General features: G+C 44.1%; 1 protein-coding gene across 9 annotated transcripts in view; it reads right to left on the minus strand.

The window, feature by feature from the left end:
- OSBPL3 (oxysterol binding protein like 3) overlaps positions 1 to 24,820 on the minus strand; it is a 184,894-nt gene that overhangs the window by 62,522 nt on the left and 97,552 nt on the right. For 8 of the 9 annotated variants that reach the window (XM_075586797.1, XM_075586798.1, XM_075586796.1 and 5 more), the window contains one exon: positions 16,081 to 16,305. In XM_075586797.1, the coding sequence (XP_075442912.1) occupies positions 16,081 to 16,173 (93 nt within the window). In that variant the 5' untranslated portion in view covers positions 16,174 to 16,305. Of the gene's footprint in view, positions 1 to 11,024; positions 11,130 to 16,080; positions 16,306 to 24,820 lie in introns of those variants that run through there. The other variant, XM_075586803.1, reaches the window with a different exon arrangement.

Below are 24,820 nucleotides of genomic sequence, written 5' to 3' on the forward strand. Positions count from 1 at the left end.
TTCACCACTTTTTTTTTTTTTTTTAAATTCATTATACTCCTCATTCAAGGACTACAGAGTCCACTTCATATTACGTGGTTGCGGCAGAGAGTTATGAGATATCTAGTGATGGATAATAGAAAAGTACGATAATAAATCACAAAAACGGTGTGAACCCAAAAATAAAAATACTTTATGAGGCGCACCGATGCTTTGGGGTTCCTATCCAGACCCCACTAGAAGTAGTAAACAAATATTAAAGCAATTCCACGCATTCTTCACATTGATTTTCATGCTATTTAGGACATATCCAAACAATACATTCCAAATTATTATTATTATTATTATTTACCTCAATGGCGGGTGCGGGAATGGGTGGAGGCTGCAGAGCTGCGTGGGAGCCGCCAGAGCTGCGGGCGGAACCGGATAGGAGCAGGGAACACGGCGGCAAAGGTAGTGTGGCAAGTGGATCGCCGGAGCTCCGCGGTGGCACAAACATTCAGAACACCGCCATTTTGTGTCATCGCGCATGTGCAGTGTCATCCTTGTGCATGCACAGTGCAATACAGTGCGGCAGCCATTACAGGCGGCTCCGCATGGAAATGCAAGTCCCAGGAGCCTGTGGGCTGCTACCACATGGGCACAAACAGCCAATAGGGCTGCGAGAATCACGGCCGGCTAGAAAGAGTTATATTTGGCGAGCTTGGCACCATGCTTCAGTCGGAGCAGGAACGCAGGAAGAGAAAGTAGTGACCAGGATTTAGTGATCCACTGGATTAGGCCAGATCTCCCATAGGTCCCGATTCCTCACAGATTGTGGCTGCTGCAGGGAAGGCCGAAGATAGGGACGCTTCCCACAGTAGCTGCATAGAGAGAGTGTCAGTACACCGGTGACGGACGCCACATGGCGAGTTTGGCCTGCTGTCTGGGACCAGAGCCTGGACTATGTATCAGAGACCAACGGTGAGACCCTCCAGCGGGAGTTCACACCACGAGGCGGACCAGATAAGGCGAAAAAAGGGATTTGCAGATCCCACGTCGTGGGACCTCACTGATAGATTGCCTGACGGGGACACCTGGGTACAGGAGTGCCCAGGGAGGTATCATACACGTGCACCAATGGTCCACAGGGGTAGCGCTACACCCTACACTTGGGTGGGATTGACATTGGGGACGGACATCAGGGATATTGGTGCTCCCGCACCCTAAGTACTTTGAGGATACAGACAACCCTGGGTTATTAGTGTGTTGTACTGTGGTACTGTTATAATGTGTTGTATTTTATGTGTCAGTAAATACCCGTTATATACTTTGTGTGTGACATTACTGCCCATATTCGTTCCTGTGAGGAGTTAACCTGCTGCGCTAGGATCCCACTCAGGTGGAGGCGCTGTAACGAGCGTAACCGCTGTCACTCCATGCTCACAGTCGCGGAGGATCAGGCTTCCTGTACGCTAAACAGGTACTCAGCATACGGAGTTCCGTTAGACATGAAGAAAGGGGGCTACATAAGCTACGAACAATAATTAGTTTAAAGGTCAATTCGCAATAACCCCCCTAAAAAAAGTTACTCATCCCCAACATGAAGTATAAAGGAGGTTCACATAGTGTCCGGCCCACTAAAATGGACCCTTGTGATGATGTCAAAGACTTTGTTTGGTTGGAAACCCATTCATACTTTTTCCTGCCTCTTCAGGCAATACATGTCTAAGTACTCTGAATTGTCTGAAGCTTCCGAACGATCTTCGCAGTTAGGATCACAGTTTAACAGTTTCACATCCATACGTGAGCATGGGCAGAATAAGTGTCGGGTCCCTGTGACCCATCAGACGGTTCAAAGCAGAAAATCAGTAAAATGCTGAATAAAAGATGTTTGGAATTCGCCAACTGCTTCTTAGGCTGCGGACGTATTGCACGCGCGTGACAGAGCTCAATTGGCCGCGCGTCTCTCTTGCCTAAGCGTTCATGTCCTCCATTGACGCGCGCACGGCGGAGAGGCGTGGCGTCACAAGGCTGAACAATTGAGGTTCGCCCTCCTTGGTTCTAACTTGTCACGTGAAGCGGCCGTGGCGCGCAAAATCTAATGGATTTGTCTCCTCCAAATCCTGTTCGACGATGTTTTTGTTCGTGTCGCGCGCCTTAATCAAGTGACAGAAAGAAGAGCAAAACCAATTCGGACTAACAGGTGGCCAGCGCAATTTTATATGAAAATCTGAATTAAAGTTCATAGGGTCATAAGAAGCTATATAATTTGGATTTGCCAAAATCTTTCCCATTCAAGTGTACGAAGGATTATAGAAAGATCTGGAGGCAGCTAAAATGATAAGGGGTAAGGGGGGGGGGGGGTTTGCCTGAGGACTGGAGTTGAACACCCCTGTCTTAGGTCAATAGGAAAAATAATAAGAATGTAGTAAAGGAGGAAATTTGTAGGAATCAAAGTAAAATAAAGTCAGAAAACAGTTAATGGGGAAGAAAAAAAAAAAAATGAAAAACATCAAAGGCATAAGAATGAAATCAGATTAAAACCGGGAAACATGAAAGCACTGTACTGTACATTGCAGGTACAAAAGAAGAGGTAATGCATGGATTTAAGTATAATGTCAGATTTTTATTAAGAGATTACATTCAAGAACCTTTATAAAGAGGAAATTATATTAAATGATTCATAAAAGAGGAGGGAAAAGAATGAAGGTAATTTTGAAACAGGAGACAAAGTAAAAAAATAGATTAAGAACACACAAAAAAAAAAAAAAAAAGAAGAAGAAAGAGACACATTTTTGTTCATTCCAAATAATAAGTAACAAGAGTTAGAGGCCAAAGTGAATTAAGAAGCATGTTAATTAAAAGACTGATGTTTAAAAAAAAATACACACACACACACACACAAAAACCGGGACAGCACAAGAAAAAGCACCACCTTGAGAAAGGTCCCACTGGGGGACCGAAATGTCGGTTTATGTGTCTTTTTCAATACAAAAACTTGTGATCAAACTTACCAGAGTGCTGTCTCCTGATCTCGTGCTTCAAACGGTAGCGTATGATTTATTATTGCTTTATGGGACAAGCACCCAATTTTTTCTACTTTCAAGTGGAGTGCCGGCTGCTTCTGTGGATTATATATATATATATATATATATATATATAGTGACCATATGTCCCGGTTTAGCCGGGACTGTCCCGTTTTTTCATGTGCAGTCCCGGTTTTTAATTGGCATCCCGGCTTTTGGGGCTGCGGGGAGCGAAGGATGCTGGCTGACCTCCCAAGCGGGCAAAGGGGGGGTGGGGGTGCTGAGATAGCAGGAGAATGCCGGCTGTGATTGGAGGGCACACATACACATACACACACACACACCACTGTATATATAGTATAGAGTATAGACACACACAAACTTTGTGTGAGACAACTGTGACAGTCCCTTTAAAACAAACAAAAAAGTTGCTAGGAAAAGTTTATTTTAGTTTTTGTTTTTAAAATGCACTCACGAATAAGCTACTTGCCAGAGTTTGCAAGTATTAGTACACACCAGCTTTTCTTCTTTACTCATTGTCAAACTAAGTTTCCCTTGCCAGTTTCTTGTTTCTGGCACGCCTTTTTCTAATGCCCTAGACACATTGGATTTCAGAGCATTGATTCCTCTGAACAATGCTACAGTTAAGATTATTTCATATCACAGACGTCTCAGGAGCTCACCTCTAACTTTGTTGGAAACAAGAAAAGGAATCTAGTTACAGCATTGTTCAGCTACAGCTCAGGGAGCTGGTCGCACAGCAGAATTGTAGGTAGCAGACGGGAATACCTGAACAAGCTATTGATTGTTAAGAAGTTTTCTCGGCCTGATGTGACCTCCAGGAAGCGATTAATAAAATGGGGGTGTCCACTGTGCCTTCACATTTCTTGTAGCAGCTTCTCCTTGATTTCTAGATAAATAAGATCCCTAACTGTACTTGGGTACATCAAAATCACGATTGCACATAAAAAAATTTCAAAAGTACAGAGAAAAATAATTTAGAGCAGAATTGCAGTTTCTGATCTTTCCCCTTACAACATAGCATGTTCTGCAATATAATATGGTCCTGAGTATATATACTGTAGACCAGGCATGTCAAACATGCGGCCCGCAACGGATATTTTTGCGGCCCGCTCACAACCAGCACGGCGGTCGTGTGTGTCGGCGAGCGCGTGGGCGGCGGTAAAAAGTTTTGGCCGCGGGAGAAGCGAGCGCGGGTGTGGGTGAAGCGAGTAGCACGGTCGGAAGTAAAATCTGTCCTGCAGGGGCTGGAGGCGTACGGTGGCCGGGAGCAGTCAATCTACACTCGTGCCGTGTGTGGAGGACACGGGGGCGGAGTCAAAATCCCGGCGGAGAGACTGCATTCTCCTTGAAGCCTGGTAAACCAGAGAGATCATGGCCGCCCCCCTCCATGAGGTGCAGAGAGTTCAGCAGTTCAGTGGAGATCCCACGGACAGGGGTATGTCTTCACAGCAGCCCCCCTCCCCCCTGTCAAATCTCTGTGTGAGCTGCACGTGCAGAAGGAGATCGGTGTGTGCATCTCTATATCTGTGTGTGTGTGTGTGTGTGTTTGTGTGTGTCTGAGTGTGTGTGTATGTGTCTGAGTGTGTGTGTGTCAGAGAGAGAGAGAGTCAGGGAGAGGGAGAGAGAGTGCCTGTGTCCCTGTGCTCCTGTGCCTCTGCCCCTGTCCCCGTCTCTCCCTCTCTCTCTGCGCCTCTCTGTCTCTCGTTTTTATCTTAACTGCGCCCTATACCTACACCGAAATAACCTATTCTGCTTTCTTCCGAATCTGACTAAAGTTTCTCACGGGGGACATCGGAAGACAGGTAGGAAACACCTCCCCTCCAGTACCTTGAGGGACTACGGATCAGGTAAGAATCCAGGCGGGATTGCTGCTTTGGAAATCAAGAGGGGCATCCTTACACTGGTTAATGGGTTCAGAAGTCATTCATATCTGGCTTTTTTAGTTTTTATTTTCGTCTTGTGAGGCAGACACAGACACACACACACACACACACACTACTTTTCAAAATAAACCTACGTTTCTATGAAAATTTAAGTTTTTTTTTTTTTGCGGCCCACCTAGACTTAAACCTTGTTTATTTGGCCCTTGTTAGCATTTGAGTTTGACATGCTTGCTGTAGACGGCAAACTGCCCTCTTGCCTTTTTAACCATTTCACGGCTAGAGGGGTAAAATACTAATTTAGTTACAGATCTCTCTGGCATGGATTTTTTTTTTTTTTTTAAACTTTGTTAGACCTAAATGTTTCTGCAGGGCAAAACTGTAACGCATCCAGTTCTGGTTGCCAGGAAATTACACTTAAAACACCCACTTTTGCCAAGAAACAATGAGAATTGCACTGGCAGATAAATATGGCCATTGAGGACAGATGCGCTCCAGTGTCAATATAAAAGCTGTGACTTCATTATCTTCCTATTGGCGAGCTGCTGCCAAACTAGAGATTTTATTGCTGTTGCAAGAATCTGGCAAACTGGTCAAGAGCTGGGGTAACCGCAGTGGACCTCCGCAGGACCCGCCCGGCTCTAACCAGGTTAAAAAAACATGACTCGTTTCTTTACGTTTGAGAGCAAAGATCTACAAATATTACTAAAAGGACAGCTGCTTCCAATAAATATTAGCTCAAACCTCATCGTAACACCCAAAGAGAAACTTCAATTGTAGTGGGAGCATGGACTTGCTGGTTACTGGTTTGTGTTAGGACTGTGGGCCTTGGGACCAGACAAAATAATTTTTATGGTTATGGATCGTTAGGAACTGCAACAGTACCAACGTTATCAGGACTGAATTCTAAAGCTTCTAAAGTATCTGCAAACAAATCGTTCGATCAAATATCGCTCTGAAAGAGGTAGTTATAAGAGGATTTCTTGGCGAAGTATGTGATACTGATATAAAAGGGGAGAATTGTTTCGAGCGGTTAGTTAAGATGTAGTTATTTCACTGGTTCACATGAATTGCACTAGGTATTAATTCTTGTGTTCAGTAATTATAAAGCTGCCATGACCGGACCTGATAAAGACATCCTGTTCTGCAGTTTTGGTAATAGAAGATACGTTTGATAAGGAAAATAGTATATCCATCGTTCTGAGGATCACGTATTAAATATTAAGGTATCAATAACTTGGTATAAAATACTGTTTTCAGATTAATCAAATACAACAGCACTTAACATGGTAACCAATTAATCTAGCTGCCCACTTTGTGTCAGAGAAATTACAAAGATATTGAGCAATGTTCTGCAATTACTATTACCACGGTTGTTGATCTATTACTTTCTGTAGCCATTTATACAACTTTTTACCATCGAACAGTGTATCCCAACGCCAGTCCTCAAGGGACAGCAACAGGTCGGGTTTTAAGGATATCCCTGCTTCAGCACACGTGGCTCACAACAGGTCAGGTTTTAAGGATATCCCTGCTTCAGCATAGGTGGCTTAAACAGTGACTCAGTCAACGACCGAGTGCATGACTGAGCCACCTGTGCTGAAACAGGGATATCCTTAAAACCCGACCTGCTTGGGGGTACTTTAGGTTTGCAACATGTCCAGTATTTAACCCAACAGTCCTATATTTTCATACTCTGTCCAGTAAAATAGTAGAGGTAATACTTCTCTGGACATGTATGTGTCCGGTATTACATCTCTGGACATAGTGATCTGACCGGCTTGGGGGTGCGGGATTTCCCAGAGCAGGGAGAGAGCAGGGCTGTTGCAAGGGGGCTGGGCAGTTTTCCCCATTACCTAGCAGCAGCTAATCAGGAGGTGGTGTCAGGAGCCTGGGCTGGAGCTAAGGAGAAGAGGAAACAGCGTGGAGTGGTGGTGTGTGTGTGTGTGTGTGTGTGTGTGTGTGTGTGTGTGTGTGTGTGTGTGTGTGTGTGTGTGTGTGTGTGTGTGTGTGTGTCGTGCGCGTAGCAAATTTCACCATTGTGTCTAGTATTCTCAGAGAAGCCACCTGCAACCCTATTGAGGACTGAAGTTGGGAATCACTGCCATAGAAAACAACAAATTGTGAATGCTACAGAGCTGCAGTCCTGGCAAATACAAACAGAATAAGAAAACCCTTGCTCCCAAAAAAGCTTTAGTGAGATGCAAAGAGTGAGTTAAAGTGTCTGTTGGGAAGCAGTGGAGGAGACCACAGTAAGGATAAGGGTACTGGGTAAAGACGAGAAAATATCAAATAATGCACCCCATCTAATACAGAATATCTGCGAGAACCTTTCCCCTCTCTGCAGCTAGAAAGGGTTCCAGATCATAAACAGACAGAAGTGACAATGAGTTAATCAGGTGTAGCATAACAAGTTTGACAAGGGAGGGAGATTGGCGGGGAAACCGTGTCCACATTCCTTGCCGAGGAGGGATCTTCAATGCTTTGCAGGCTGCTACGCACTAATAGGACTGGCACAGACCAAGGTCATTTCGTATTGTTTCAGTCAGCATGACAGATAAAGTACATAGCAGTTATATGAGTCACATGCACGGTCCCAGTGTACGAGGCTCTCGCTGTGCATAATGTTTAGCATCTTGCATATCTACTGACAGGGGGTCAAGTATAAGGGTGAGGGTAATGTTACCCTGCCAGTCATGTAACATCTGCCTCTATACACAGCAAAACCCTATCACTTTGCACTCTGCTCTGTTTCTGCCACAGTGGCAGCAGGTGGTGGTACAGGGCTGTGTTGGCAATTAACTCTCTTGTTGCCAGGGGGCTCTGCGGACCATTTTTGCAGAGAAAAGGTAATGTACAATCCTACTCGGCTGCTTTAAAAATGAATTTGGTCCAAACATATTTAACTTTTTTCCATTTCAACTTTGACAAGTTTAGAAATATATATAAACATTGTGGTCAGCTGCTTATAAATCAGCACTGAAAATGTAGACACAATCTCCTATATACAGTATTGTGTATAATACTGTGATTTTGTACTATGGTGCCTTTTGCAATCGTTTTTAAATGTCAAATATATTAATCATGCCTAGAGCAATAAAACAACTATTAAAATTGTAGAGAAAGCGACACATGACTGAGGGATTTCAATTTACTATTAACACACACCTTCCCAGCTAGCTCAAACTTCTACACCCACCACATCATGAATATATATTTATGTCAAAAAGAGTGCTACTGGGCGTGGCAAATGTATACACAAAAGACAGGTAATTATTATTATTATTGAAGTATTTAAACTTTATACTTATCACTAGCTGAGAGCCCCGGTGTTGCCCGGGATGTTTGTGGTGTGGGGGTGGCATTTGGGTGAGGAGTGGTCCACTCGGCCCATGTGCGGTGGTAGTGCTGCTGTGGCTGTACTGATGGTGATTGTATCGGGGTGCTGATTTGGGAGGGTTTGGTGCTGATGTGGGGGTGCGGATGTGGGTGTGCCGATGGGGGAGGTGCAAAGGTGCCGATGTGTGGGTGCTGATGGTGTTGATGGGGGCTGGGAATAGCGGGGAGCCGAGAATGCCAGTGTGCTGGGGGGGCATGGGATACCGGTGTGCTGATGTGGTGGTGCTGGGGATAGTGTGTGTGTGTGTGTATACGTGTGTCTGTGTGTACACTGGCGACACACTTTATTCGAGCTCGGCTAGTCCCACGAATTCGGGTATACCCGGGTGTATTGAGGTTTGTGACTGTTTTCTGCCCGAGTGCATTGAGGTATTTTCCAAGCAGGGATTGAAGCATTTTATTCCCGCTGGCTGCAATACTGCACAGTATATATATATATACTGCATTACAATTCATGAATTTATGCCATCTGGTAGACACGCGAAGCATTGCAGCCTATTAAATCCTAATCATTATCATTTAACAGATCAGCCACCCGTCAGCCAGGCATGAACCCAGGCTGGGAAGGCAAACGCAACGGGGCTTGTCAGAGGTGAGGAGCGGCGCATTCCAGGTATCTGCCAGGTACATACTGGGTATTTGCTCGAATAAAGTGTGTCGGTGCAGTATACGTGTGTTTGTATAGGTGTGTGTATGTATAGGTGTGTGTGTGTGTGTGTGTGTCTGTGTACGTGTGTGTGTGCCTGTCTACGTGTGTGTGTGTGCGTGCGTGTGTGTGTCTGTCTACATGTGTGTGTCTACATGTGTGTGTCTGTGGACGTGTGTGTGTGTGTGTCTGTCGACATGTGTGTGTGTGTCTACATCTGTGTGTGTGTGTGCCTACGTGTGTGTGTGCCTACATGTGTGTGTGTGTGTGCCTACATCTGTGTGTGTGTCTACATGTGCGTGTGTGTGTGTGCCTACGTGTGTGTGTGTGTGTCTACGTGTGTGTGTGTACATGTGTGTGTGTGTGTGTGTGTGGTCTCTGTGTGTGTGTGTGTGTGTCTCTGTGTATGTATATATATATATATATATATATTATCCACATCTCATCCACACCAGGGGAAGGACCAGCACAGATAACATTCCAAGAGACACTGTTTTTAAGTAATCCTTGCTTCATTCATTGTAACATCGCCGGAAGAAGAGATCAGTGTATCTCGAAAGCTCGCACAAATAAAAGCATTTCGTTAGCCACAGAACGGTATCATCTATTTATTTTTTGATTATATATATATATATATATATATATATATATATTATATATTTATGTATAGAGATATATATAGTGTGTGTGTGTGTGTATGGAGGGATGAGGGGGGAGCTGAAGGAATGTGTTGGGGGGGGGGGGAGCTGAAGGAATGTGTGGGGGGGGAGCTGCTTACCTTGCAGTCGGCAGCATCTTCCTCGTGCAGGCCGGGAGACGGACCCTGCAGTCATCTGGTATGGAGGGGCGGGGATCAGACCGGAGCTGGACAGAGGGCATGTGGAGGGGGGGGGAAGCTGCAAGGAGAGCAGCACGGGGCATGTGGAGGGGGGAGAGCAGCACGTAGCATGTGGAGGGGGGGGGAGCTCACTCGTCCTGCCGCTGCCTCACTCATCCGGCCGCTGCCTCACTCATCCGGCCGCTGCCTCACTCATCCGGCCGCTGCCTCACTCATCCGGCCGCTGCCTCACTCATCCGGCCGCTCCCACGTGGATGTGAGGCGGGAGGCCGCGTGTTGTGGCCGCTCCCCCGCTTGTGTCCCGGGCGCTGGAGGGGGGAGAGCAGCACGTAGCATGTGGAGGGGGGGGGGGGGAGCTCACCCGTCCTGCCGCTGACTCACTCATCCTGCCGCTGCCTCACTCATCCTGCCGCTGCCTCACTCATCCGGCCGCTGCCTCACTCATCCGGCCGCTGCCTCACTCATCCGGCCGCTGCCTCACTGATCCGGCCGCTGCCTCACTGATCCGGCCGCTCCCACGTGGATGTGAGGCGGGAGGCCGCGTGTACTATATAATTCCAAGCGTGGAGATACAGTATTCTTATTATCAGTGGAGAATAGTGGTGAGAAACTAAATTAATGCGTTGCAGGTCCAATAGAAAAGAGGAACAACAGGGAACTCTGAGGGCCATCATATTTGTATTCTGTAGCATAGCGAGAAACAATCTAATGTGAATACATAGAACACAGTCAGGAAGGAATTTATTCTTCCCTTTATGAGACATCATTAGATTAGATTTCACTGGGGTTTTTATTTGCCGTTCTCGAGGTCAATACACTGCAAGTACAACTATAGGATCAATTATCTCTAAATTTAACATAGGTTGAACTTGATGGACGTATGTATTTTTTTCAACCTCATCTACTATGTAACTAAGTAACAGCTTAGACCAGCAGTGCGCAAAGTGGGGGGGCGGGAGAATTTCCAGGGGGGGGAGCGGCGGCTACAGAGGTCCCACGCTCTCCACCAAAGCACTTTAATTAAGTGCCGAGGGGACCACGCGAGGCCTCTACAGCTTCTCCTACCTGATCTTCAGTGACGCGTCGCCCTGGTAACCAGCGTCAAATGACATCACGTTGCCATGGCACCGTGAAGTCACATGACCCTGCAACGTCATTTGACGCCAGAGCCTTGCAGGAGGGGAGGCGCGAGCCGGGAGGTGAGAAGGCAGGGGGGGGGGGGGGGCACGCAGGGTCAAAAGTATACGCACCCCTGGCTTAGACCAATAATTGCAAACTGGTGTCCTATATCGATTCTGGCACGCAGCCATTTCTGAGTCGGTACACTGGTCATCTTCTCACTGCCTTCCTCGTGGTAATGGAGTGAGGTTAAGTGAAGAGGAAGGAGTAAGGTGGAGAGAGTACTGGTAAGTGAGGGAGTGGGAGAGCTGGTTGCTGAAACAACCTTCGAGAGGAAACAAGGTACTAAATATGCAGCCAGCATCACGTGCGCGGCACAAAGTCTGCTAGGAAGCCAGGGTAGGAATTCCTTGCGGCCCACCCCCTCACGGTAAGATTTCAGCACACATCACTCAGACGTTTCACCATCACGGATTGTAAACATTGCTAGAGTGACAGCAGAATAACATAAACTGCCATTACAAAATACAATAAATTGCTTTGTTCATCAGGAAGAAGTAGCACGAGACATATGTACTGTAAGTTTCTACTTTTTAGAACTGCTTTTATTTCTTATGGGTTTTTACAAAGGTGATTGAAAATGTTATTTAGTCATTCAAACAGTTAAACCAGCAGAGACAGGGATACACTAAAATCTGTGGTGAACACAATAATCTGCTACTGTATTGTGATAGAAACAGTGAAGAATAAGAACACTGAGAAATTGTTGGCTAGAGACTATTCTGCTTCACTATATTAAAAACAGTAGTTGGTGTGACTCTCCCCTCACTGCAGTGCATGAGGAAACAGTCTTATAGTATGTTACTTACCACCGATATAGCACCTACTCAGGGAACATACACTGGAAAATCATGAAGCTTCAATATTTGTTGTGAATTCTCGTTTCTGAATAACACGAAGCACAGGCAGAGAACACATTAAGGCAGGGCTGGACAACACAAGACCAGACCAGACATCTGAGGGGATGTTATTTTAAAGGCAGATTACACAATTAAGAAAAACTGGAATCTGAATGTTTTCATGAAGTAAGTAGAAATAGCCGTGCAATAGTGCAGAGAAAATGAGTACTTCTGTATTAGGGGACACTTTTTTTAAATTTTTTATTTGGACCAAGAATTGATACCAGAATTGTTTTGTAAGTGTAGCACCTTTACCCCCACCCTTTGTGAGATTGGGTATGAGGTATGAGGTATGAGGAAACCTGTATGTTTCCTATTGCTGTGCATACCTGTGAGGCAGCAGGAGGGCTCTGAGTTTCTCCGCAATGGTGTGGGCAGAGTCAGGACAGGATTTCAGGGTGCTTCATTCTCTGTTCGCAGCGCCTCCAGTCAGCAAGGATCCTAGGTCTGCAGGACGGTCCATGCTGACTCCTTCCTTATCCCAAGGCAGTGAATCAAATACTAAGGCCAGTAATATAGTGGGCAGGCGCCTGTGCGAACGCTCGTGCACCCGACGCACACGTTTTGTGTGTACGGTCCGTGCTGCTGTGAGCGACAGGCTTGGAAGGTACTGTATGTGTGTGTGTCACTGTGTGTTTGTGTGTCACTGGGGAAGCTGTGTGTGTGTGTGTGTGTGTATTAAAAATGTAAAAAAAAGACATGCTGTGACAATAAATTATTTATTAATATTGTGCACACACACATACACACACACACACACACATACACACACATACACACACACACACACATACACACACATACACACACATACACACACATACACACACATACACACACATACACACAGTGGTAGCAGCGCGAATACTTACTTTTCGGAGTTTTCGCCCCTATCGCCCGGCTCCACGCTCACTGCCGTGCGCATATAATGGCTGGCTAACCACAGCCAACTATAACTGCCGCGCGCACACGCCCACTATATTACGGCCCTTAGATGGCTCAATGGATGTTTATTGCATATTCCTGAACTCACAGCAGTCCTCATTCCCTGGAAGGTTACCTTAAGGCTTGAGGCCCATCTAGGTTCCCTTCTGGAGCTCCTCCTGTATTACCTAGTGGGATAACAGGGTAGATGTTGTCACTCCACAGGGGGAGGGAAGAGACACACTGACTTCTGGGAGAGTGCCAGTATATACCCTGGGGAGTTGGGCTTGAAACCCTGCCCCATAACAGGGCAGGTCTGATACTGACAGGCATCACAACAAGTGCATGTGACCCAGCCAGTATCCTCCCCCAGGCTGACACCCTCAGGTTGTTGCTAGGCCTGGTTTTGGATACAGTAAGTGTATTCAAGGCTGCAATAGCAAAACTAGGCATTCAGGAGAAATTAACCCCTCCAGTGCCTGTCCCTAGCAGGACTTATACTGTTAGGGACCAAGGGAAAAGGTAGCGGCCGGAGGCTACACAATTAAGAAAAACTGGAATCTAAATGTTTTCATGAATTAAGTCGAAATAGCCGTGCAATAGTGCAGAGTAAATGAGTACTTCTGTGTTAGGGGATACTTATTTTTATTTGGACCAACAATTGATATTATCAGAATTGTTTTCATGTAAGATAATAATGTGTATGATCATAATATTAAGTAAGGCTTACATAAATCAATCAAATAAATCGAGGTAAACGTTATGATGGATGGTTTTCCTCTGTGTGCTGCCATGTTTAGTGTTCTGCATCTCTCGGTTGTCTACTTGCTACACTCTGTGAGATCATTAACCGCCTGGATGGCCTTATGACGTCTGCGGAATCTCATGAGGGCCAGCACTCTGGTGAACACGCTGCTGTCTTTGTTAGTTTTCTCGGTTACAACGCGCTTGCAGCAAGTGCAACCTGAAGAGAAGGGGAGGTCACAAGGCGGAGGAGCGATGATGTGGGTGTGGCTTGCTAGTGAAGCCATGGCACTCAGTGCTGGAGGGACTACAGCACCAATGGATTTGAATCTCCACGTAATATGGACTATTTGGTAACAGCAGGCAGAAGTGTTAAAAGGATGAATTTTGGAAGCAGAGCTCTACCACGAACACGGTTATTCTATTATTACACTCTGCCACTAACACGGCATATGCAGTCTTTACTTCGCGTACCGACCCTCATTTTCTAATAGTCCCAGAATGAAATGTATTTTCCGAGCACACAGGCAGGCAGTGGGCATTGTGTCAGGAGGTTACACTGAAATCAGTGATCTTAAGCAAGACCATTTATTTCCCTGTGCCACAGCTATAATAGCATTGCTCCTCTCAATCATCTCCCCTTTAAAAGGAGACCAATCATGTGCTGCCAGGTTTCTACCAGAGATGCATGAACTACAAAGTATGATCTAAAAAACACAAAAAACTTTGGCATGTAAGGCCCTATACATGTGCAAAATGTACAACCTGCAAAACTTGGATTACACTTTGCTAACAAACACTCCTGTATTTAACCTTTTTTTCTCCCTCTCCCACATGGAATAATGTTCCCATTCTCTCTCTGGTCCCAATAATGTCAGGGATTTAGGGGCGCAGTTAGCCTGCATCCCTCCTGAGAGCACGCAGAGCTTCCCTCCCTTCTGCACGAGCTGACAATAAAGACACTAAAAGGGATTAGCGGCCCTTGGAGACGCAAAAACTGGTTGGCAGCACGGCAATGTATTTTGCCACTGCACTGACCACAGTCAAAAACAGCCTGGTGCCAATCCTACATTTCCTACGAATCCATAGTTCATTTTGAGAAAAGCATTAAAAAAAATCACAGCGCAATATACAGATTGTCCTGTCAATGCAAAGTATTTGTTTATGTCTTTGTAAAAGGATAACAATGCGATTTGCTGTACATACAAAAAAGTATACAGACAATAAGTCATCACAAAATACTTTAGGTCAAGATTGTTAAAAGACTCCAGTACAGAGACAATGTGGCTTATATTTACAAAGGGGCTGCTTTTCCCTAAGACAGGGGTGCGCAAAGTGGGGGGCAAGATTTTCTGGGGAGGGGGGCACGGCGGTTGCAGAGGCCCCGCGCTCTTCCCCACGGCATTTAAATTAAGAGTCGGGGGATTGCGTGAGGCCTCTGCAGTGTATCCTACCTTGGCTTCGGCGACACGGCATCAAATGATACCGTGGGGTCACGTGACCCTGCACGTCATTTGATGCCGGATTTTAGGTAGGAGAGATGGGGGGGCCCTAAGACACCTCCCAGCACTGGAAGACACCTCACGGTCCATGCACTTAAAATAAATATGTGTTAAAAAGCTTGATATCATATTTAATCATATCTGTCTGCTTCTGTTTTAATTGTGTCAATCACCTCCATTCAACCAATTAAACATGTCACTACCATTAGTTCACTCTGATCCTGACTGATTGCCTTTAAATATCGCTGCTTTGCAATGCTTAGCTCGCCGCTTTAAAGGGACAATAAATTACCAGTAGAGGATGATGATGGATGTGACATCAGCAAACTAAGCATTTCATTAGGGCCCCAGCAAGCTCAGCAGGCCCTATCCATTCTGAAGTCAGAATTAATCAATTAACTGTAATTGTTTTTTGGCCCAGACCCCTCCAATCTCACACAACCTTTTTTCTGTGCTGGAAGTCCGGCAGTATACAGTGCCACCAGACCACGATTTGTAGCCATGTGACCACGTCGGTTGTGATCCCTTGAATACAAGCAATTAAATGACGACACAGCAGGTATGTTATTAGAGCAATTTAAAAGGTTACGGTCTTTCTACACTGTTCTTGAGATACTGGATGTCAAGGGAGCCACCAGCATGAAGGAAGGGGGATAATCCGCATCTGAGTGAGGATTAGATTTGTGTTGTTAATGGATGATGGACACTTGGATTGTAAGAATTTCAGGGGCAGACACTCATTATCCCAGGGGTGGCCAACTCCAGTCCTCAAGGGCCACCAACAGGTAAAGTTTTAAGGATATCCCTGCTTCAGCACAGGTGGCACAATCAGTGGCTAGGTCAAAGACTGAACCACTTGTGCTGACACAGGGAAATCGTGAAGGGCCTGTTGGTAGCCCTTGAGTACTGGAGTTGGCCAAAATGTTTACTTACATGTTTGAAGTGCTTATTCCCATTATGTGTCACATCTCATGTTATTTAGTGGCATCTATGACTGCTGTCAAGTGCCGTGTACACGCACAGAGAGAATAGCACAGCTGCTGAGCATGGGTACTGACCTGGCGACTCCCCAGCTTGGAGGAGCAGCTGCTTGTACTCCGGGATGGAGAAAGCATCCTTTGGGACACACCCAGGTTCCGTTCTTCACTCATGATTGAAGCTCGGTTCTTTCCTCAGGAAAAAAATGGCACAGCCTCCCACGGTATTCTTCAAACACGGACTGGGAGACACCAGAAAAACACAATTCTTCATTCATCTTCTGTGCAGATGCATTCCTTCAGCTCCTATTCAAATAGCAAACAACAACAGTTCAGAATTTGTAATAGGATTTCATTTGATCATTTCTAACTTGTTAAACGTACACTCACCAATACTGCACGATAAAAACAACTTTCCAAGTGTGCAGGCTTACAGTACTTAACCACATACACATGTGGCCAGACTAACTGCTATATTTGACCATGCAGTTACATGGCAAGTGCAACAATAAAGTGTTTTTTTTTGTTGGTTTTTTTAGAACTTACATTTTTATTGCATTTTGCACAGATACTACATAATATTCCATAGTTGGCTTTCATTCTCCTATGTCAATAACATTAACACAGCAAATAATACAGATAAAATAAAGGAGGAGGGAAGAGGGAGGGGGAGAGAAAGGGAGTGGTGGTGGAAAAAAGTGTTTTTAAATCAATTTCACGATAAAACAAAAGACTAAAATGTCTTTTTTCATAAATCAGTTCTGTACTATGAGAAAATACTTGTAGCATTTTTTTTCTAAACAACTCTGAATTACATTTTATATATTATAATGTAACAAGCAATTGTTTGTTTCTATAGCAACCATTTACAAAGTCACAACCCCTTCCTCTTCTGAAACACTCTGGCACACCACTTTTTGAGCCCTACCCTCTCTCTAGCAGTGCACTATTTGTATCTAGTGACTGCCTGGTCCCATGATCTTGCCCAAAGAACTTTGCCTCTTTGGTCCTCTTCAGCTGCACCCCCGAGCCGAATCTTCACTGATCGATCACAGGAGAACGGATCGATCGGCAACTTAGCTAATTACTTATTGCGTGGATTGTATTGATGCACATATTAAATGGGGGGGGGGGGAGGGTGTGGCAGATTGGGCTGCTGCTTTAAAGGGTATAAAACATTTCTGTAGTGTCTTCGTTGCAACTGATATTACCCGTGTTCATGAAAAATGACCTGTACTTGTGTGATAGGAGTTAATTTGTGCATCAATAAACCCAAAAAATACAGTTTTCAAAAACTACACTAATTAGCCTAATGATCTGTGTCATAACAGCCTCAGGTGAATAATCTTCTGAGGAAAAGGAGCCAATCCAACTCGGTTAAACATGTTAAATTAACATTATACAACCCAGACTTTACATCCCAGGAAAAGTACACCGTTTGCCCCTTTTGGAACACCATTAACGGTTTGTATGCAGCGCCAGCAGTGTACACCGTGCTTTACAAAATGACAATACGTGGAAACTAAAAGTACAAAACAATGGGGATAAGAGCTACGAGTAAATAGCAATATGAGGCTGAGCCACTAAAATGTATGGTGTCCATGTCCGTATTAACCCTTTCAGTGCCAGAAAGGCCACAGCACCAGAGTGCCACAGACCCTCTGGCCCATCACGTGGCCACTCCCCAGAGCGATCACTTGACCATGACATCACTGATGAGGTGCGGTCAGCTGGATCAAGTGTGGAGTGTGCAACGCGCAACCTCCCCTAGAAAAGGAGCCCATGATCTAGCCACTATGTCAGGGGGCGTCCAAAGGGTTAATGAGGTATTGAAAGCAGGTGGATCCGTTTGAGATGACAGACCTTCAACGGGTACAGAAAGTGGACACTTTGCCTACGGTGCTGTACCAAGTTCTGGAAACACCTGTCCAAAATGTGATTAACACAGTAATGATCTGAACCGACAACCGTGAAATGACACCAATAAACAAGACTCGTCAACTCTCACTGATTTTCTGATAGTGTCTCTGGTTCATAGCATAAGCAGTCGATGCCATTAAATACAGTCTCGCTGACAAAAATCTGTATTTTTCCATCGAAATGCCATTTTTGGTAACCAACCCCCAAATCTTACAGATTTTAGCCTTTGGAGGTTGAGCGCTTGAAACCAGTCAATTGTGAAAGAAAAAGGTAACAGAGAAGGGATATGAATGAGACACACTCCGAGGATATACCCAAGAGGGAAACACGAGTTGAAGCCAAAAGGCAATAGATGGTTAGAAATGGGACGTACAGTAGTTCCCCATGCTTGCTACGAACAATACGATAAGAAGCCTCCACTTAAACAGGGTGTAGGGTTTCCAGTTAGTAGAGAACATATTGTATGCAGACTGAGCCAAGTGGTCAATGCAGGGGGCAAAGTGGTCAATGCATTGCAGAACTCGCACTGCCGCCCTAGTGACATGTTAGTAGCTGTTAACTTCCCGTTAACCCTTTGTTTATCTTATCAAAGGTGTCTGCCATACATTGCCAGCTCCACTGGCAGCGAAAAGGATAAAGTCACAAGGATATGTTCCCATTGTGAACACCATTCACAAATCTGCCAGAATCCAATGACGTGAAATACTGCAAATCCTCCTGTTCAGTAACATGAATAGCCATTATGCTGGATCTTTAAAAAAAAAAAAAAAAATATGTTGCTGCTTTTCTCTTAAATTGTTATGATTAAGACTGGGCTGGTTAAACAAAGCAATCCTTTCAATGGTGGAATGTTTCATTAAACAAATAGTAAACAAAGGGGTTTAGTCTTTATCGAACCTTGTCATGAGGGATTACATCAAATATTGCAGACAACCCAACAAAATCCCTTCCACATGTAACCCAACTCCATTGTGTGTGTGTTTGGTAAATAAAGCATTACAGAAATTCTACAAAATAAACATTTAACACTATACAGGCGGTCCTGTCGTTCCAACGTTTACATTTTCAACAAACGGTATAATGTAGAAAGATTTACAAGGATGTGGACAATTTATATCTGCTTTCTTCCCACAGCCTATTCTTCTTGAGGAAACTAAGTATCAAAGATTCTGCACTGTATCGACCCAGGAGGCCTATAGTCCATAGTGATATACAACAGGATAATCATTCGACATAGAGAGTTTTTCTGCTGCTGTTTAAAGGTGTTAGTAAACCAAGTGGCCAGTTTGATTCAGAAGTTGTTAAAGGAGCAGTTCTACTTGGCACAAAAAAATAACATTATATATATATATATATATATATATTAAACAATATGATGTACTCTGAATTCTGCAACAACTGTAATCATCCTTAAAGCAGGCATTTTGCCGTTTTAATACTTGTGAAATTAAGACAGTTTTTCTCTTAAAGTCAAATATTTCCTCCACCTCGCTATCAGAGGACAAATCGGGAGAAAGTGTGGAGAAGAGCAGGGTTGCAAACCTGGCACCTTGTCATTATCAGACTGGAATTTAGTCCTGGTATTCAGAGCGTCTCTTACCCTTAATGATGCAAGACTACTATTAGTGTTCCTGTACTTCTGGAGAAATGGGGACACCACTTCCCTCAGCGACGCTACTCAGACTAGATCAGGCACAAATACAATATTGAGACGTATATACAACGCAATGTAAGAGAAATCCCACGTAGTAACACTATAACACAGTGGTATCCGGCCCCTCTATAACCTCTTCACTGAGGAACACTTTGCAAGAAGAAACCGGAACAAATCAATGCATAACTCACTGTTGGTGTGTGGGATCCTGGCACTGTCGGCGTGCTCCTACCAAGGTGCTGGCAAAGAACAAATGGAGAGAAGAAGGCGGTGCAGCTGCCTACGTCAGTGAAACGGACCGGGACTCCTCTGGATCAGCAAACTATACATTTATTTGCACATCAAACAGCAAAAAACGTCAAAAATTGTCCACTCAGACATGTTTCGTGCGAGGGATCGCACTTTATCAAAGAGCATACACGGTACACAACACTACACATTAAAATACCCAAGAACCCCAGCAAAGTGACCGTGTACGCTCTTTGATAAAGTGCGATCCCTCGCACGAAACATGTCAGAGTGGACGATTTTTTACGTTTTTTGCTGGTTGATGTGCCAATAAATGTACAGTTTGCTGATCCAGAGGAGTCCCGGTCCGTTTCACTGACGCAGGCAGCTGCACCGCCTTCTTCTCTCCATTTGTTATTAGTGTTCCTGGCCCGGAGGTTGTGGGGTGTCTGGCCGGCGCTGCAAGTTGGGCACGTCCAGAGGTCAGGCCCAAGTTCTGTGTCCAGCTGCCTGCTGCCACCAGGCCCTGACTCTACCCAGCTGCTGCATGTCTCTTCCCAAGCCGGGCCTCTGTCTCACACCGGCGCGCACCAGAAGCTGGGCCCAGCTTCCGGCGGGAGAGAGGCAGGCTCGGCGTGGGAAGCAGCAGCAACTGGTTAAAGCCAGGGCCTGGTGGCGGAAACATCAACAACCAGAGGTAAGTGGTAATTGCATCTAGGGTATGAAGGGGGGGGGGGGGTATTTGTATCTAGCTGGGAGGGTGGGGGGGGGATTGCATCCAGGGGGATGTACTGGTGTCTCTATTGGGGTGGGGGAGGGGGGTAGTGTGTGTATTGGGGGTGGGGCCGGGGCAGTTATTGTGGGTGGAGGGGTTTTGTGTGGGGGAGGAATTGTATGTATTGTGGGGAATTGTGTATACAGTACGTGTGAGTGTGGCCAGGGGAGGAGGAGGGAAAGGAGTATGAGGAGGGGGGGGATTGAATCAGAACTGGTAATTGAGTGATAGCACGGGGGGGGGGGAGTGTGAGAGGAGAGAGGGGGAGAGTGAGTAAGGGATGGGGGAAGAGTGAGAGAGGGGGAGAGAAATACAAGGCAGCTGACATGGGGGGCGGGTAGTTGAGGCGGTCGAAACTCCACGTTGGCAATACTCTAGAGTGTAGAGGTAGGCACTATGCTTCTGCAAGGGTCCTTATACACGCACAGTGACATCACACACAAGGGACAAGCTAAATTAAGTCAATGGTTTCCATGATTCAGCTTGCCATTGGAGACGAGCAAATTTGTCGCTAAATAAAATTTTAATAGATTCCTACAGCCATGTTTAATTTTTTTTAAATATTTTCAAATATCTATAGGGGTCTGATTTTTCCCATCACCACAAAAACCTTAAATAAGTCACTTCCACTGGTTTATTTTTGTCCGAAGAGGGACTTCAATTTTAGTATTGTCACGGTCCAATGAGGTGCCTTGTGTCTTTAAGTAAAATGTCAGTAATTTATTAATTCTTTACCCTTTCGCAACAGGCTCCTCAAGCAGAAAAGACGGTTATAATAATAATAAAAAAAAAAGTATATATATATATATATATATATATATATATATATATATATATATATATATATATACACACACACACACACACACATTATATATATATATATATATATACATATATATATATATATATATATATATACTGTATATATACACACTTTTTTTTTAAATAAAATACATTTGGATTAATATTACAAAACTTGTAAAAAAAAATTTTTTACAATGGCGCACACAGGTTATTTCAAGATCTGCATGGCTAAGCTTGCCTGCAGAAACACAGATAAGTGGCACAGTTAAAAATAGTTTACGCCTGGGGAAATATTTGTAGAATTTTTAAATGTAGAGCGGAGAGGCAGAAACCGAGGCAAAAGCCTTAGCCGTGGGATTTCACTGTGGGAATCCATTGCCATGGAGATTAAGCATTTTTTTGTAAAGTACAAAATATAAAAATAGGACAGTACCTGCAAGGGTGTAAATCATGTGTGCAGAGTTTAATTTAAACTGCAATGATACAAAGAAGAGTACCCCACTTAAGCAATAGGAGAATCCAGCACCGTGCCTGCCTATCCAGCTGTGAAAAGAAGGATGAGTGAGTATAAAGGTTCCTATTGCATTATAAGTTGCATCCATACCTGCTGCTTGTAGTAGTATGAAAACATTCTCATTCAAGCACACAGATCAATCAGCCAAATTCCCCAGCAAACAACCAGCACAGTGCAGGGCTCCCCAAGTTCAGCACACAAGAGCAGCAGGTCAGATTTATCTCATTAACACTTAATTAACATTGTTCTAATTATCACGAAGCCTACTTGCTTTAGTGTATGATGTCTTCAACACCTGGCACCTGCCCTAGAAAACTAGGCTCCTAAGGACATATTAAAATCAACAAATTAATAAAATCCACATCAAGATCTGCTGTTTAAATGTAATATACTTAAATAGCAGAGAAAGCATACAACACTGAAAAGAATTGTAAATTGTTATATTAGCTTAGTTAACAAAACCTGGTGCATATGGATATGACCTCTGGAATTCACAATGTAGTAATAATCCTTAATATTATCAATATTATAGATTAGAATTAAACAGCACTGCCTGATATCACGAGGCGGCCACGGTGATTTCTTTTATCCTGTGCCATCAACCAAAACAAGTTCAGTAGGGCTGCTGAGGAGTCTTATCCCAGTGAAGGAGATCATAGGAATTCATAAAGCGCTTTTGCAGGAGATCAGAAAAATTGCATTCCTAGGAGAGAGATTTGCAAACCTGGATTACGAATTTCAGCAACAAAGGCTTCTCTGGCTGAATGGCCCAAAAGGGAGTCGTAATTGCTCAATCAGTGTTTGTTGCATTCTCTTTTCCTATTCAATTATTTCATTAGGGTTAATGGCTTGGGCAAAATCAACAACCTACAAGGTAATGCAGATACTTATCTCACAGTAAGTTGCTTCAACTTTAAAATAGGGAATTAGATAATACAAACAAGCATAGCAAAGACACGTATTACAGCATAAAATAAAAAAGCAGCAACGTAGGCAGAACTGAAGCCAGGTTACAAGGTCCTGTATAAATGCCTTATCATACCGGAAGACAAATCAATGTGTTACAGTATATGACACGGCAAGGAATCTGGGAAGTATCTTGCTTTTTAACACTGTATATTGAGCAACCATACTCTTAAACAAACAATTGGCCAGTATTGAGTGTATAAAAACTGCACATCAGATACCCCCACGGAAAGCACATGTTAAACTTAGTATTCCATTTATACTGCACAACTTCACAATCCAAGCACACGTGTCTAGGAAATCTGGAGCAGCAACAAACAGGATATCTACAGGTTTTATTTTTCTGAAGTGACTCACGATCGCACTCAAGGTAAAATATAACCTGTGCTGATGATATTTTATAACATTACTGGCTATGTTTTATTTAACTGCCATTTTAGAAATAACTTACTGCAGTGGTTATTAGTAGATTACATGTAGAGTTAATCTCATAACCTTTCTGCATAGCATTGTTCTACTACGTATGAATAAACAAGCTCCCATCTAATCATTTCATAAAGCAATAGCTTGACTTGGTAATCCATCAACCTTTAAAGGTGCAGTCCCTTCCAAGGTCAAAATGAGCCAATGCCAGCAACATGTTTAACCCTTCGGTTGTCCCAAGACGTAGTCACTATGTAATGGGGTCTGGCACCCAGGGACCCCATGACGTAGTGAATACGTCAAACCCAGTGGGTTGTTTTTCCTGCTTAGATTGTGTACTGCGTTCCCATGCAGCACTGGACGTGATCTGTCCTGTGAGAAAACCGCAGTTGATCCCTCCTCTTCCGCTCCCTGAAAAATGGCCTCCGCGGTCACGTGACAGCACTGTGCCGGAGGGGCTGGGGCACTCCGGTACCACAACCCACCCGCACTTAAAGGGTTAAGAACTGAAAATAGATCGACATTGTTTATAAAACTCAGATGCCAATGTTATATATATATTTTTACTATTTCTTTATTGAAATTAAAATAAAAGGGGAGGCAGTACAATAGATTAAATAATATGTTAAATAGATTAAAATAAAGGAAAGAAGGCTCAGATACTGTTCAGTACAGTATAAGCCGATTTAGGCAATCCAAATATACAAAAGTTATCCAAAAGTGTAATTAAATCTAAGATCATATCTCCAATAAATTCTGTTACAGAACCCAGCAGAGGCGATATCACATGGATTTGTTCACGTTAAAGGTATTTGTGATTTTTTTAGATTTGAACGTAGACCTCAAGTTGAAGGGAAAAAGTTATTCCACCAGTCCAACCAAAGGGACCTGACTTTATTGCGTTTTGTTGAAGTATGGCAGAGGTAGAGTACAAGGTAACATTTTCCATTTCATGCCATGCCCTGGCATCAGCTTGATCCATAGAAAGTGGGGACTTTCTCTTCCAAGCTCCAGCTACTGCTCAACATGAAGCTGAAGCATGAAAAATAAACTTGGTCAAGTGTGAGTTGACATCTTGTATTAGGTTACCCAACAGAAATGTCCTCAGAAATATTGATATCTAAAACTATCTTCATACGGTCATATTTTTTTGGTCCAGAAACTTTGAATTTTAGGACAAGACCCCCAGATGTAGATAAACAACCCCTCCCTGATGTCCCCACCTGCTCCAGCATAGAGGAGAGCCTGTCCTATACATTTTTCTAAACTTCTGGGGATTCTGATACCATCGGTATTTTCATTTATTGTCTTTTTCCTTTCATTGTGGTAAGTATGGATGATTTAGAGGTGTTGATGAAAGTACCCATCGAATCATTGTCGTCGTCCTCCTCCCCTCCTAGTGTCAGCCTCCCATTTTAGAATTAAAACAAATCTAGGACTTTGGCCTGTGGAAACTAAAAACTGTTATCCGGGATATGAGGTCTTTCCTTTGCTGCTCCTCCCTGCACAAACTCAAACATTGTGGCATTAACTG

This window comes from Ascaphus truei, chromosome 2 (genome assembly GCF_040206685.1).
Source record: "Ascaphus truei isolate aAscTru1 chromosome 2, aAscTru1.hap1, whole genome shotgun sequence".
In the NCBI taxonomy this organism is placed as follows: domain Eukaryota; kingdom Metazoa; phylum Chordata; class Amphibia; order Anura; family Ascaphidae; genus Ascaphus; species Ascaphus truei.